The 16,160-nt window shown below is 52.9% G+C and overlaps 1 protein-coding gene across 5 annotated transcripts in view; it reads left to right on the top strand.

Moving 5' to 3' along the window:
- HRH2 (histamine receptor H2) overlaps positions 1-14,338 on the top strand; it is a 47,910-nt gene extending 33,572 nt beyond the window's left edge. For 3 of the 5 annotated variants that reach the window (XM_043470674.1, XM_043470672.1, XM_043470673.1), the window contains one exon: positions 11,640-14,338. In XM_043470674.1, coding sequence (XP_043326609.1) covers positions 11,640-11,832 — 193 coding nt within the window. In that variant the 3' untranslated portion in view covers positions 11,833-14,338. Of the gene's footprint in view, positions 1-5,455; positions 5,719-11,639 lie in introns of those variants that run through there. The other 2 variants (XR_006269857.1, XR_006269858.1) reach the window with 2 other exon arrangements.
- Positions 14,339-16,160: the final 1,822 nt, after the last annotated feature.

Genomic DNA, 16,160 nt, shown 5'->3' with positions numbered 1-16,160 from the left:
CGGCAGTGGGTCCCAGGCAACGGTGTATCCCTTAAACCCACAGCAGCTGTGTTGTGGCAGTGTCGGGGGACTGGGGCAGGGTGTGCCTGAGACCCGCTGGGCATTTTAGGGTGTCCAGAGTCCCCGAGGCTCCCCTGGGATGTGAGGGCCATTCCTTTCCTGCCCGTTTTTGTGCAGAGAGATGGGGGCAGGGGTTGTCCTAGCTCCCCAAACTGGCAGGTGGCTCTGCTTGTCTACATCTGCTTGTGTGGAAGGCTGCAGCTTGCAGTGAGGACCGCAGGCGCTGGGACTCGTGGGCAGGCGGGTGAGACCCAGGCCTTCCTCATTCCGGGACTGAGCACATACCATCATCCTCTGGAGATGGGCGCTCTGCGTGGGCAGCGGGACATTTCCCAGCACCCAGAGGTTTCAAGGAACTTCCCCTTTCCACATTGACTTGGGAAACACAGAATATTTATAAAGTTCATCATTATTGAAATGGAACATGAAAATCAGAAGTCAGAGAGAAACCCCAGTCATGGGGCCATCTTCCACAAGCCCTGAAGTCACGCTCTGTACTCCTTTTCTGTCTCTGTGAGCGGATGTGGTCCTACCGTCACGGCGACAAGAGGATCCATGCATGGAATTCTCCAAGACAAGTCTCTGTCTCAGGGGCTGCTGAGTCTTACTGATTCACTCATTCACTTGCCCTCTAGAGCCCCTGCCCTGTACGGTGGGGAGGTGGTTAGAGGGGGTGCAACTAATGGAGCTCTCAGATGAGCTGTTAGGGACAAGATGTGGGGTAAGTGCTGGGACCTGGCGGATGGGGGCCAAGAGGGCCCTGGGGGGCCCAGCAATTGGGCAAAGCCTCCTGGAAGGGGTGGTGGCTCAGCGGACTCCTGAAGGACAGGCAGGAATTTTCTAAGCTGAAGGGCGGAGGTTGGAGGTGCCATGCTAGGCAACAGAGGCTTGAAGTCAGGGAGGAGAGGAGAGAGGGACTGGGATTCACAGGGTCTGGGAAGCCAACCAACGTGCTTGAATAGAAAAGTTATTCCCTTTTCTAAAATTTGCCCCCGTCTGAAAAGCAGGACTGATCACCCTAGCCCCTCTCTCCTTTCCAGGGCTGGAAGAAAGACCAAGGGCATTAATGTCTGGCCTAGGACAGAAGCTTGGAGCGCAGTGCTGGGGTGTAAGCTCTTGGTTTCATTCCGCTGTGTGTGCCCACAGGCCACCACTTAACAGACGGTGGGGAAACCAGGTCAGGGGGTCTCAGTCACTTCCAGTTGTAACCATGGCGACTTTGGAAGTAGAACCCCACCAACGCAAGAGTCCCTTCCCTGCCCGCTCCTTCCCTGCAGGGTAAGCTAAGCTCCCGGGGGCTGTCTGGCCCCCACAGTGTCCGTCTTCATCTGTGGCACCCATGCCATGCCTGCTGCAGGCCCCCTGGCATTGCTGAGGACCAGACACCTCCTCCCACCGGCCTTGGCCTCCACCACAGGCCCCCACACCACCCGGCAGGAAGGCCCCAAGGCCCAACCACACGCTGAGACTCACTGTAGGTAGGTGGATTTTAGGGGCCTTCTGCACCCCCTTGGGGGCAGAGGAACTGGGGTACAGAGCTCCATGAAGCCTCCTCTCTGCCATGTCTGCAGGGGACCCCACATACCTCACCTCCAATGAGCATTCTGACCCCAAAGGAGGGGCTGGGGGCAGGGCCCACTCTAGCAGGGAACTGACGCCCAGCCTCCTCTCTGGGCGGGGGAGCTGCTCTTAACAAGGCTCCCGAAGGCCGGATGCCCTTGGAGCCTCTCACGTGGCTCTGTTTCCCTTCTGGATCGTGGCCCGAATGGCGGGAGGGCCGGCCCAGGCGAGAACCCAAGGCAAGCCCAGTGCATCTCCAAATAGTGTCCCCTCCTGCCCTGCCAGAGACACGGCGCCCAGCCGGCATATGGGCCTGCAGTCAACAACGGGCTCCCTAGTCGTGGTGACCGGTAACCCCCACTGCGTGGCTGAGCCTGGTAGCGTCTGACTGCCTAGGAGCTGGTTGACCTCAGGCAGGCTGCCTCTGCATGCCTCCCTTTCTTCCAGTGTCAAATGGGAGTTGCAGGGGTTCGCAGAGAGAACAGACCCACAGGCCCTGAGAACAGAGTCACCCACGGCCGTCCTGGTGGGGGAGGGGTTCCCCGGGAGACTGAGACAGGCTGAAACATTCCCCTGTGTTTGCATTTTGCCCTTGTCTAGGCATTATTTTTGCTATTATAAGCAACCCTGTGATGAACATCTCCATGCAAAGAACATTTTGTTTCTTTCAGATTATTTCCCTAGAAACTGAATTTCTGGAACAGGAATTACTGGTCAAAGAGGAGGGATATTTTCAGTCTTGTTACACTTCGCTTAATTGTTTTCTAGCCTGGCTGTGCAGTGTGGGGGCGGGGGTCACTGTCTGCCACTTCTGACCATGCAGTGGGGAGGGCCCTGGAGCTGCTGTGAGGGGGCTGAGGAGGGCAGAGGGCATCCTCAGCAAGGAGGGGAGGGCTCTGCCACTTAGGCTGGACGGGGTGAGGGAAGAGGGGAGCAGAAGGGGCTGAGGGGGAGCCATCGGGAGGCCACATCCAGGGCTTGAGCCCGTCAGAGACCAGAGAATGCACAGCGCGTGAGCTGAGAGTTATGTTTCATTCGGGCAAAATCAGGACTGTAGCGGGCGGGACAGCGTTTCAGACAGCTCTGAGAAGCTACTCCAAGGAGGCAGAGGGGACGGTCAGTGTGTATGTGATTTTGGTGAAGGGGGTATACATCAGTCGAGCACATATTTTTTTTGCAGAAGGTTTCTGCTAGTCACGAAGAGCACTCGTCACCATGAAGGATTTCAGGGCTTTCTAGACATGAGGAGGTGCAAGAATCAGGCTCATAGAATTGGTTCCTGAAACTATCTGTCGAAGCCCTGTTCCACCAGTTTTTCCAGGGCACAGTACCTCAGCGCCGCCCTCCACCCTGAACTCCTTCAGGGGCTGTTGCAAGTCAGCTGTTGCAAGTCAGCAGCTGCGGCTGCGCATGGTTTAATCCTTGTAGGAGGTTCGTGGCAAATGCCGATTTGTAGCTGACAGGAGCAGATAAGTCTCGGATCTAAAGGACTGACAAGATGGTGCCAGGAGCCCAGCCTGGGATGGAGTGCCCGCCTGGCCTGGAGCAAATGGCAGCCTCCCTGAGCCTCAGTTTCACATCTGTGAAATGGGCGTGACCCTTCGCCTGCCTCCCGGCGGCGCTGGGAATGGAATGAAAGATAGGAAATGACTTTGAGAGTTGCCTCGGGTACTGTGGGTTCTTTGTCCACGGCATCCACTGGCATGAGTAGGGGGGAGGGCGGTGGGGGGTGTTACTTCAGTTTAAAAAAAAACACCAGTTTCAGGATGAGGATTGAGCAAGCTGGGCGGTCTCACATGGAGGTCACTGGAGGGTTGGAGCACCCGGGCAGGGTGAACACAAGCTCCCCAGGACTAGGGGGGTCTGAGCATGGCACATTGGACGGGGAGGGGACTGGGCAGGGAGCCCCAGCTTTGCGGGCGGCCAAGCTGCGCTCTCTCAAGCCGCCTCCACTTACTTGCTTGTTAGTGACTGAGGGTTTTGAGAATTCCCTCCACTGCTGGAGATAAGAGGACCCCAGTATCAGACGTACCACATGCATACTATGAGAGTTCAGTGCTAAGGCTGACCTGTGATCACCCCCATCACTTTATTATCCTGCCACCTCATTCCCCAGCTACGAGTGGGCCACACGGAGGCAGAGGAAGGATTGAGTGGAAGTAGGGCTTGCCACGCCTTTACATGTCCTTGCAGCAGCAAACCCAATGTGCTGTAACATGCCCAGTGCTCCTTACCAGCTGTGTGACCTCAGATGAGTTTCCTAAGCTCTCTGTGCCTTTGTTTCCTCCTCCATCCAACAGAGGCTGATGTGTGAATTAAGCTGAGCCGCTACTGACAGAATGCCCAGAGCCGGGCCTCGCTGTCACTGGCTGCTGTCAGGGCCCAGAGCCCAGGTTTCGGACCCCGCCGCTGTGGCACAGAGCCCGTTCCTCCACCCACTGGCTGTGTGACCTTGGTTAGGTCGATTGCCCAACCCTACAAAGAGCTGGTCCCCTCCTCTGTAAAGATGCGGGTCGTGGGGCCCCCGAGGCACCCCAGGCTCAGTGTGACTGTTGGCTGAGGGCCTCAGAGAGGAGCCCACGGAAACCAGCAGAGCCAGCCCCGGAGCCACGGCTGCCCCAGTGGGGGCACACGCTCCCTACCAGAGGAGCGCACCCCCTGCCCCACCCCCGGGGCTCCTACACCCACGGGCAGGTACAGTCACACCAACCCATGCACTCAGCAACTCCTGCAGACCGGCCAGGCCACGCGACAGCTCAGACCGTCCCTCGGTCAGTTCAAAACGCTCCCCGGGCAGAAAGCCTTCAGCGGTGCCCAGGTGCCAGCAAGGCCAAGCTGTTCTGGCCACTGAATCCCTTTCCACTCCCCTCCCCTTTCTCCAGCTGACCTAGACCATCGCAAGTTCTCAGAGTACGCCCCACGGCTCGTGCTGCCTCCCTGGGCCTCGAGAAATGACCCACCTTTCCAACACACCTGTCCAATTTCCACTCATTGCCCCAGACCCGATTCCAAAGACACCTGCTCCACGACACCTCCCCGGATCCCCAGGGCCAGAAATGGCTGCTGTCCCAGACCGTCCTGCCCATGCACACTTACTCACACTCCGATGCGTACACTCCCATGCACACTCAGGCACTGGCATACACGTTCTTGCGTGCACACATACGTGTGTTCACACACACACACCCACTCACATCCTTCAGCACCTCGAGACCAGTGGCCTCGCCCTGACCATCTCCTCCTCTCTCACATTAGCTCTCCATCGTTATTGACTTGGCCTGGCCCTCAGAAAGGGGGTGGGAAGGGAGCAGGGCTGGGAGGCGACAGCTGTTGGTTCGCATTTGAGCTTTGCTCCTGAGTAATCTGGAGGCATCACTTACTCGCCGGCAGCCCCTGCACTGACCTTGGAGTGCCATAACCAGAAAAAGGGTGCCAAGCACCCCGCTTAGGACCTGGCACTTGAGCACCCAGTAAAGGCTCGCTTGTCAACCACTTACTAGTCACTCCCCAGTACAACTCACGGATGCTGGCTGTGCACCAGGCTGCCGGGGTCGCTAGAGTCACTACCCGCCCTTCCCTTGAGCTCCCAGTCTGGTCCCAGGCTGTGGCCCACCAGCATTTAGGGGTGTATGCTCTGGGAGGTCTCCAATCAAGACCACTTTCAGGAGCCTAAAGTACCCTGACCGTCACCATCCTTTCTCTTATCACAGGAAAAAAAGCTAAAAAGGGATAATAGTTTGTGACTGTTACTTATTATCTCAACTTAGTCCCAGGGAGTTCTATGGGTGTCTTCTCTGTAAGGAAAATGAACACTGTTTTTGCAATGCTCCTGCAGGAAGCCTTTGCCCAGCTTGCTTCTGATGCTTGAAGGACAGAGAGAAAGCTCCACCTGTGGACTTAGTCTTGAGCGCCCACTACCCAGTCCTGGCCCTCCACCCTTCAAAGCAGACTCTGTGTTTACTTCCAGAAAATTATGAGATGCACTGAAAAAAAAAAAAAAAAATCAGTTCTTTCATGAGCGAAGGCCGGAAGTTTGGTCATTTCAGCCAAATATTGGGTAATACTGGTTTGTGATAATAAACAGTTGAATGAAGATAACACTCATGCGAGTGGGCTCTGGTAACTTGGCATCTGGGAATTTCTGCTTCAAAGCTTATTTTAGGATAACCAGAAATTGGGTCTCCTTGGAGAAGAGGGTCACCTCTGATTTTCATAAAAGCGTAAGGCAAGGAGTCAGACACATGGTTTGCAGCGGGCTCCCAGGGTACTAGAGGGGCACTTCCCCTTTATAAGCTCCTCCACTTCCCTCTTCTCAAGAATGAAATAGGACTTCCCAGGGAGCCGGCTCCCGGGAGGTGGGTGAAACTGCCAGCCTGTTTCACCAGCTCTCCCAGGAGCTCGGGTGTGGGATGAGCAAGGGTCTGGGTTCAGGGGCCAGCCCAGCCTTCAGCACAGAGCCCCTCAATCACCAGTCCTTGCTGACCCTCACAGCAAAGCAGCTCACGGCTGTACCCATCACAGGACAGAGAAGAAGAGGGAGAGGAGAAGAATTTTCTAGAATTTCACAGCCTTTCCCTTCCCCATCCCTTCTCCTGGCTTCCACAGCCCTTGCCCTGGGATCATGCCTATTTCACAGATGAGAAGATGAGTTTCAGCAGAAGGTGGAATTGTCTGAGACCCAACAGCAGGGGAGTGAGGCAGCCTCAACCAGAATGCAGGACTCCAGCTTCCAAATGTCACATTTTGTCCCAGTCAGCCCAACACAGGGCTGGTGTTCAGCAGGGATTGGCTGAAATGCTGCCTCTCGGTCCTGAGGTCCCGGCTCAGGGTGCTCTTCTGGGCTAGTAGCGGTGGGAAGGTAGAAACAAGACCAGCACGAGACACCACACAGGCTACAGGCTGCCCCGCAGCCGGGAGAAGTCCTGGCTGCCCATCTGTGAAGTCGGAAAGTCAGAAGACAGGAGCAAGAATGTCTAAACTGAGACTGACTGGGCCTTTCATTCATCAGTTCACACACATGATTGAACCCCTGCTATAAACTTGGACAGTGGGGTAGACGATGACAGATCCTACACCTGTCTGTAGTCTGGGAGAGAGACAGGTAAACCGATCGTTAGCCCAAGAAGGTTAGTGTCTCAGCAAAGGGGCTCTAGGAGGCAGGAGGGAATCAGTAACCTTGGGAGACCTCAGAGACAACTCCCCAGGGGAGGCTATGCCTGAGCAGAACCTTGAATGACTCCAAAGTGCACAGCAAGGAAGATAAAGGAATTTCAAACAACGGGGATGACATGTATAAAGGGGCAAGTATTTATAAGAAATAGCGGATTCTCATATGGGTATGGTGGTTCTGTGTGATAATTTGTACTATAAGAGGTAGAGGGTAATGGGAAAGGGCAATGACATTCATTGTCTGTAGTCCTTACAATAGTCCTGTGGGCTTGCTACTATTAGCATATTTCACAGATGAGGAAAGGAGGTTCTGAGCAGGCCAGAGGAAGGCTTCTCACTGAAACTGAGTCCTGACCCCTGGTGGCTGAACATATTATAGTGCCTTCGTGAGAAAAGATGGGGCTTCAAAGGACATTTCTTTAGGAATGCTATTAGGACACTTAAATGCCAGTAGCAGAAACCCAGTTCTGAGAGTCTGGGATTGGTGGTGGTTGGGGATTGGCTTAGAACTGAAGAGATCAAGGTCCAGCTTCAGCCTGGACTCGGTCACTCAAATGTCATCATAAATTTGCCTTTCTCCAGCTTGCAACTAGTTTCATCCTAGGCTGCTTCATTTTCAGTTAAAGTTTCCCTGGGGTGCCGCCAGAAGCTCCAACTTACATCTTCCCACCTTAGTACCCACTCTTCATGCAAAATATGCGCCTTTCCTCCTGTTCCAACAGAAAATTTTAAGCTTATGTTGCATTGGCTGGTTTGGGTCATATCTCTACCGCTATACCCAGACCTGGAGCCAAGGCAGTGAATAATAGGTAAATCTCACCTCACCCACATGGATAGGGTAAGTGAAGTTTGGATCCCAAAGAAGAATCCAGGTACCATTACCAAGAGAAGGGGAATTGATGAGGGGAAGGTAAAAATGAGATGTTTCCATAAGCCATTACTGAATGGCAGATACTCTATTATGGGCTCTCCTAAAACCCCATTAATGTCTTCTTCAAGTGTCAGGGGAAAAATGGGCCATGAAGGAATATTAACCCTACTAGGATCTCTAGACATGTGTAACATAAGAGAGTCTACAGAGGATGGGAATCCAACTTCTCTGGCATGGATGGCAAGCTAAGTAAAGGCGGAAGGGCTCCATACCACCAGACACTGTGAAGTTAAATATGCATGGTAACCATCTTTTATAAGAGGACAGAAATTCTATATGCTGAGGAGCAAACAGAAGGAGAAAAAAAGGCTGTTTAAACCAGGCAAAAAAAAGGAGGGGGGACAGGAAATTTTAGAAAAGATGGGACAAATATAAAACACAAAATCTCATTGAATAAATTAATCAAAATCCACCAGTAATCACAGGTAATATAAGTGGAATATGTTTATGCCAATTAAAAAAAATGAAGGGTGTTAGATATGATTTTTTAAATCCAAACAAATATTTTTACAAGAGATAGACTTAAGGAAACAAAAATGTAGAACGTATAAGGAAGGAGACATAAGATATACTAGGCAAATAGTAACCAAAAGAAATCTGGGTAGCTGTATTAATATCAAAGTGAACTGTAGGCAAAAAGGATTACTAAACATAAAGACGGTCACCACCTTTTGAAAAAAGATTCAGTTCACTAGAAGGAAAAGAATTCTAGACCTGTATATACCAAATAAACTCGCTTCAAAAGGTAAAATTGACAGAACTATAAAGAGAGATTAATCATTAACATGAACAGTATTAAGAATGAAAGGGAGATACTATTATAGATTTTGCAAAGATTAAGAAAGAGAATAAGAACACTGTGATCAATTTTATGCCCAAACAAGGGAAAATTCAAATGCAGTGAACAAATTCCTAGCAAAACAGAATTTGCCAAAACTGACTTGGGAAGAAATAGAAAGTGTGAATGATCCTATAACCTTTAAAAATAAAGTGAATGAAACACGAGAAGTACTTGGTTTTGCTAAGGAGTTCTACCAAACACTCAAGGAACAGATCATTCCAGTGCTCCTCGGACTCTTCAGAGGAGAGAAAAGGGGAAATTCTCCTGTTCATTTAATAAGACCAGCAGAGTGTAAGATCATAAAAATGAGAAACAACTCAGATGTCCATCAAAAAGTGAACAGATAAATAAATCGGTGTATCTTCCCATAATGGAATACTTTCTGACAGTGAAAATGAACTACAGGTCCATGTGTCAACACAGCTTAATCTCAAAAGTATAATGTTAAACAACAACTTAAAAAAAGGTAGTACATAAAAAAAAAAAAACCCTAAAACATGATCCCATTTATATAAAAGTAAAATGCTGGCAGAGCAACACAATGTATTGTTTACCAATACATACATATTTGCTGAAACAAGTCAGAGGTTGGTAAATTCTGTTACTTAACCTGAGAGGTGGTTACACTGGTATGCATTTTAATATTCTTTAATATTTTAAGCCACACATATATGCTTTTTATATAATCTCTTTGATGTATTTTATTTAAAAATATTTAAGGACAGAATCCGGAGAAGGCAATGGCACCCCACTCCAGCACTCTTGCCTGGAAAATCCCATGGACGGAGGAGCCTGGTGGGCTGCAGTCCATGGGGTTGCTAAGAGTCGGACATGACTGAGTGACTTCACTTTCACTTTTCACTTTCCTGCATTGGAGAAGGAAATGGCAACCCATTCCAGTGTTCTTCCCTGGAGAGTCCCAGGGATGGGGGAGCCTGGTGGGCTGCTGTCTGTGGGGTCGCAGAGTCAGACACGACTGAGCGACTTCGCAGCAGCAGCAAGGACAGAATCGCCTATAGCAGATCTATCTGAGTAGAGGAGTTATTCGAGGTGTTTAGTGTCTTCCTTTTGTTAGTCTCTAGGTTCTTAATCTTTTACTATGAACGTATGATACTTCACAATCACATTATTTTAAGAGATTTTTAAGCCTTTTAGGAGAAGGGAGGTAATTTCGTAGCCTAGAGCTATCCTGTCTTCCATAATTTCACTAATCTCAGTAAAAGTCATTTTATCACAGTTCAGGCTCCGTCTGGAATGTTTAATCCAAGGTTAGATCCCTGCCTGCTTGGTCAAATATGTACCCTGCTGGCATGGAGAACTGGAGCCTCTGAAATGCCAGGGGTGTGACCTTGACGTCCAGGTGAGAGTGGGGCTGGCCAGACCCGTGGCGAGAGGCTGGGCCATGAGAGGCCTCCAGCATCAGCTGAGCCAGGACATGCCAGGCGCTGAGGGAGGCGTGGGTGTCGGCTGTGGCTGCTGGCTGTGTCCCTGTCCACAGTCTTATAGAGTCAGGCAGCCACATGTACAGCGCTGCTCTGAAGGCTGCAAGAAGAGCAATGATGCCCTTCTTTCTCTCTCTGGGGAAGGCAGTGAGTTTGATTCCTCTGGTGGCCAGAATCCCTTAAGAGATGATGGCTAGAGCTGAGGCCAGGCACGAGCTTCAGTAGGACATGCGGAGAGGACCTGATCTCAGGACCAAGTGAAGGCTAGCTCCCAGCTTGGCACTGGATGTGGAAAGCCACTGCTCCAGCAGCCTAGGCAGGGAAGCACGAAGCTAGGCAGCACCCACTGCCTTAGAGCTGAAGCCAGATTTTGTCCTGCCCTGGAGCTGCAGAGACCCAGGCAGAGTCTCCAGGGGCCACGGGTGGGCCAGGGTGGGCAGGACTTGCAGGGGCACCCCCAGAACCACAGCTGTTGGCAGATCCCCTTCCCTGCACACTCAGATCCCCCAGCCGTATTATGTGGCAGGTAAGGTCTCCACGCCCCTGGCTGTTCCCACCAAAACAGATGGACAGGACTTTACACGATCGCCATAAATGGAAACGCAGTATCACTTGCGGAAAATGGAAGCACTTGTGCACACAGAAGCAATGACACGAGACAATGCCCCCCAAGTCTGTCCGGATTTCACTGCCTGATTAAAGCTCTGAGCCTGTGCTTGCTCCGGGTTATAAAGGGAGACCTGCATGTTGGGTGCTGAAAAACACACACCCCCCGCCCCATGTGGAGTCATCCCTCTTGACCTCAGAAGGCTTGAGATAAAAAAGATAAAGGAATTCTCACTCACTGAACATAGAAGAAGGAAAAGCAGGTCAGCCATCCACACTGCAGCACGCAATAGGCAAAGGTATTTTGTATACCGGGGTAGGAGGACAGCCTTTCAGAAAATGTACATCAAACACTCTGTTAAAACCTTTCCTCCCGAGTGTTTGTCTAGCTTTCCTTCCGGGACCTTCAATCAGCTTGACTCAGCAGATACTAACTGAGGACTTACTATGTACTGGCCACTCAGTAGGGGTTTGAAAGGCAAGCCCCGTGCCTTCAGGGACCACAGATTCTAGTGGAGAGGCAGACGTATTCACCGCCGGTTTTAATGCAAGGCTGAACAAGTCTTTATGTCTTCTCCCAGCCTTCCCCCCCACTCATGCAAAACAGGATGTAGGTGTTCAGGAATCATTTTATCCAGACACAGAAATAGCAAACATTCACTGGGTTCAAACTATGAGCCAGGCAATATATGGGATACTTGTAGACATATTTTATAACACTTAATCCTTTCAAGGATTGGAAAGGTGGTTATCTTTACCTCTGCTTAGAGGGGTAAGGTAACTTGACCAAGGGTACACAGCATGTTAGAAGCCGACTTGGGAGTTGAAAGCCAGTCTCCTGAATGTTCCTCCGTGTTGGAACCCCTGTTGACGTGGGTGGTCCCCCCGCTCCCTTCCCCCCAATCCTGTCCCATCTCACCCCACCCTCCCCAGGGCCCAGCTGAGAAGAAGCAAAGGCCAGAGGCCGGATCTGGCCCTCCGGCCTTGCCGTGGTGCTCTCCTCACCCCGCCTGTGCTTGTATCCCCCCAGGAATCCAGCAGGGTCCGGCACCGCGTGCTCCAGAAACCTTCTCAGCTGCTGCAAGAGGCTTTGGGCGCTCAGGTTCCTCCAGAGACGCGGGGGAGGCCCCTGGGAGGAGCAGCCAGGGGCGCCACCGTCAGAGGAGCCGCCAGCAACACCCGCCCAGGAATCGGTGAGGACTCTGCCCTCCGAGACTGTGTAGACCCGGCCCCATGATGCTGACGATAACTGCTCCCCATCACCAAGATTTGACCCACGGAGCCACCAATGACCCCAAAACCGTACAAACCACAGAGGACACGCCCCACCTTGAGCCCGGGGACTCCCAGAGCACACGGCGGGTGGGTGCTGGGGTCGTCTGGGCTGGGATGGAGCTGCCCTGCCATGCCCCGGGACTCCCCTGGGTCCGGGTCTGCCAAATCCCATGGGTTCAAAGCTCACGGTGGTGCTGGCCCTGGGTCACCAGCAGAGATGGTGGCACTTCTGAGGACCTGTGTGTGTGCAGAAACACGGGTGCCGTCTGGGCACCGAAGGGGGTGTTGCCATCCCAGCGCTCTGCGGGATGCAGGGAGGGAGGAGAAGGGAAAGCAAGGCCGTCAGTCTTGAATGAACACCTTCTGTGTGCCCGGTACTTCCCCTGCGTCGGCTCATGGCGTCCTTAGTAGCGCGGCTGGGATCGCTGATGCCCCTTTACGGGGTGGAGACAGGCTCAGAGAAGTGTGGGGCCGCTCAACTAGAAGGTGCGTCTCGCACAGGACACTTAAGAATCGCGGTGGAAGGAGGGAACAAACAGCAGGATGATGGGTGGAAATCCAGGCCTCCAGCCCACGCTCTTCGACGGGACCCTGCCGGTCTCTGCGGAGAGGCCTCGGCACTTGCCTGACTCAGCCGACGCTCCTGCAAGCGAGGCTCAGGTCCGGAGCCCGGGGGGCGCCCTTCATGCTGCAGTTCTGACCCTCTCTGGTGCTTTCCATCTAGGAGTGGCGTGGGGCGGATTTGCGGGGGCAAACGTGAGGGGCGACCGACCGGGAGGGCCAGGTTGGGGGGACCGGGAGGGGGACCCAACAGGCCCGAGGCAGGGCGTTGATCCCGGCGCGCCCTCTGCTGGAGGCGGGGTTCCTGCGGCGGCCTCCCGCTTGGAGCAGCTCCTTACTCTTCCCCCAGGGGTACCGCTCCCCTTTCCTACTTTCAGGGTTGTTGAAGAGACCCAAGGAGGTGGGGGAGGTGAGGATGCCCATGCGCTCCCCGCATGACCACTGCCCCTCTCTGAGCCCCCTCTTCCCCTGGTTGCAAGACCCCCTCCTGGCGTCCCCTCCCCGCCCACTCACGCCTTTTCAGTCCCCCTGCCCAGCCTTCCATGTGGCCATTGCCTTTGCCTCTCACTGCTCTCCTCACTCTCTGTGGCCTCATCGGCACCCCGAAGCTACCAGGAAGCTTACCTGGAAGATTCCTCACACATGTGTACCTTCCAGGTTCCTGCTGGAAGCTCTCGCTGTTTCTCAGCCTCACCTGGAGCATGTCCGCCTCTGCACCCTGACCTTTGCCCTGCAGCTGCTCCTCCCCAGGGGTCCCCCTCCCCAGATAGAAACCCTACCATTGGCTTCAAAGGTCAGTCTTGGCCCCGCCCTTCTCCTGGCTTCTGGCGGCTCCATGCTCTGGATGGACTTCGCTCCCACGTGTCTCCACCTGGTTCTCTCCACCTGCCCTGCCCTCCCTTGGTCCCGCTGCCTTCCCCTCCATCAGGAAAACGGGAAAGCTTCCCGGATTCCCCCCTGGCCCGCCCCTCCCCATCCACTCTCTGTCCTGCAGCCAGAGTGGGCTGTGCAAAACAAAATGCAACCGCGCCCAGAAAACCAGCCGGCAGGTCCTGCGTGGTGGGCCCTGCTGTGCCCTCCAGCCTCCTCCTTCCCCCCGCCACCCTCTCTTCTACCTCTTCATCCCAGCCCCACCAGCCTTCTCCTTTGGGTTTGTTTATCTCACTGCTCCTTCCAGCTGCGCCACACACAGAGCTGTTTCCATCACTTGAAAAGCTGCTCTTGTCCTTTCAGCCACGGGTGAAACACCCCTGTGATGTTTGATGAAATATCACTTTTCAGGGAGTCTTCCGGAGTCTTCCTTGACTGTCCCTATTGGGTCTGGCCTCCCACCCGCACCCCTGGAACTGTCCTTGGAAGCCATAGGCAGGCCTGTCATGCCTGCGTGGTCCCCTGACCCTTGTCTGCCAGTGAGTCCTGCCTGGTTCTATTGACCATTGTGTGTCTAGCTCCTCGGAGACTGTTTGGCCCACGTAGTGGGAGCTTTAAGCAATTTATCTGCCAATACACCTGAAGGCACGATTTGCCCCAGTGTTCCCCAGAGATGCTCAATCTGGTGGCTCGATTCCTCTGGAAATCTCAGAATCCCTCTCTTGGAAGTTTTCCCAGGAATCTGAGACAGGTGGGTCTCTGTGTCATAGCCCAGGTAGATGGGGCATAAGACCGGTCTGGCTGATCACAGACCCAGCTGGTCAGGGCTGACGTCAGGGTGCCTACGTGCCAACTGCCACTGCAGATCTTTCTCTGAGCTGCCCCACCCTCCTGGAGACCTCCCGCATCCTCTGCTGGCTGCAGAAGTGGGGCGTGTGCTGCCCAGAGGAGAAGCCTCTGCACTGGGCCCCCAAATCCACATTTCGTGTTATCATGATGTTCCAATAAAGCTGTCAAAACAGATGCTGCCTTGCGGTTTTATTTTTTAACTTCCTGGTGAGGAAATACTCACCAAATTCCATCATACAGTGTGTCTTGATTTAGAAAAAGAATTATGATAAAATGTTGGGGTGGAAGCCAGCTGAGAAATTGCCTTGAAGGGTAAAAGAGTCCTCAGGAAAGGAGGTCTTATCTTGAAACATTATGTTGGAAATGAAGGACAGGCTGGTCAGAAGTTCAGATCTTCATCTGACTCATCTGGTGAGCCAGGTACATGGTACGCACTCAATCAGTGTTTGTGGAGGGAAATATTTCTGAAATTGTCAGATTCAGCGATGCCTTTGTTAGGTGGGAGAGAGAGACATCTTTAAAATGGAAAACTTGTCAATCAAAGAAGTCTTCTGCAGTGGAGAGTAAGTGAAGTGCAAGTGAAAAACCAGGTCAAGGATTCTATGCAAGGAATGATTCCCAAAGGCACTCATGAAAGGGCTTGGAAATGGGAAGGAGGGAGAGCTGACCAGAGTCCAGGTCACTGTTGCAAAAGCGGTGTCAGCAGTGAGTAGTGATCCCTGGAGTGGAAGGAGGAGGCTGTGGAATCCTGAACCTCGGGGACATTGCAGAAAGACACACCAAGACACACCTTGATGAATTCCCACAGGAAGCAGAGAAGAAATCGTTTGAGTCATCACAATCAAAGCTTACAGGAGCTGATCTGCCTGAAATGGATTTTCATATATTTCAGAGCAGAGAAGACAAAGTGTGTTAAGGGGTCCTTGGGGAAGATGAAAGTAGCAGACCGAGGCAGTCACTAGATAATGTCAAACAGTTCTATGTAGGCGGTGTAAAAAGTGTGAGGAAGTGTCTGCTGAAGGAAAACTGTGTGTGCTGAATACTGGAGCACTTTATAGATGCCCAGCCAGGGTCAGAAGCCTGGGGACCACAACTTCCAGAATCTCATTCCAACAGGTTCAGATTCCACCAATGGGAAGTGGGGGAGATGCAAAACCACTGTTGCTAAGTAGGCCAAGGAGGGAGGGACAGGAGGAGGGGAAGGAGGTGCTGGGAGGCTTGAACACGGCTGTGGGTCATGGAGCAGAGCGGTTCCAGATGGAGTTGCATCCAGGAACATTGCCTCATCCTGTGAGCAGTGGGAAGGCTTCGAAAGGCCTGCATCGAGAGGGGACTGCTGAGGTCTGTGTTACAAAAGAGATCTTTGAGAGTCCAGCTTGGGAAAGGGGTGAAGGCAGGGTGAGCAAGGGCAGCCCCACTTTGGGGGTGGGGAGAGGAGGGGTCGACAGTCACATCAGATCTACTCCAGACCATAGAGCAGACTTCAGGCTCCAGGCCAGGTACCTGAAGGAATCAGACCCTTTCCACCCTCCAGAGCGGTGGGCTGATGCCTAAACAATGTCACCCAGTGCTGGGGTCACCCAGAGAGGAAAGTGTGTGTGTGGTGTGGAAAGATGTGGGCCGAGGCATCTGTGAACTTCTAGGGGGAAACACTCCTGGTGCGCATGGGGCTGCGTTTAGACTTGGGTTAGACACGTGGTAGGCGGTCGACGGCTCAGAGCCCTTGCCCGTGTGCTTAGCCGTGGCCGACTCTTTGCGATCTTTTGGACTATGCCCGCCAGGCTCCTCAGTCCGTGGAGTTTTCCAGGCAAGAATACCAGAGTGGGTTGCCATTTCCTTCTGCAGGGTATCTTTCCAACCCAGGGATCAAACCCGCCTCTCCTGTGTCTCCTGCGTTGCAAGCAGTTTCTTTCCCCGCTGAGGCATCAAGGAAGGTCAGATGTGGGGAGCCCGTTTGACACCTATCAGCTAAGCTGCTAGCAGGTGACACTTGGCT

This window comes from Cervus canadensis, chromosome 6 (genome assembly GCF_019320065.1).
Source record: "Cervus canadensis isolate Bull #8, Minnesota chromosome 6, ASM1932006v1, whole genome shotgun sequence".
In the NCBI taxonomy this organism is placed as follows: Eukaryota; Metazoa; Chordata; class Mammalia; order Artiodactyla; family Cervidae; genus Cervus; species Cervus canadensis.
Note: the sequence above shows the minus strand (reverse complement) of the source record. Positions and strands in the feature narration are given on the sequence as shown.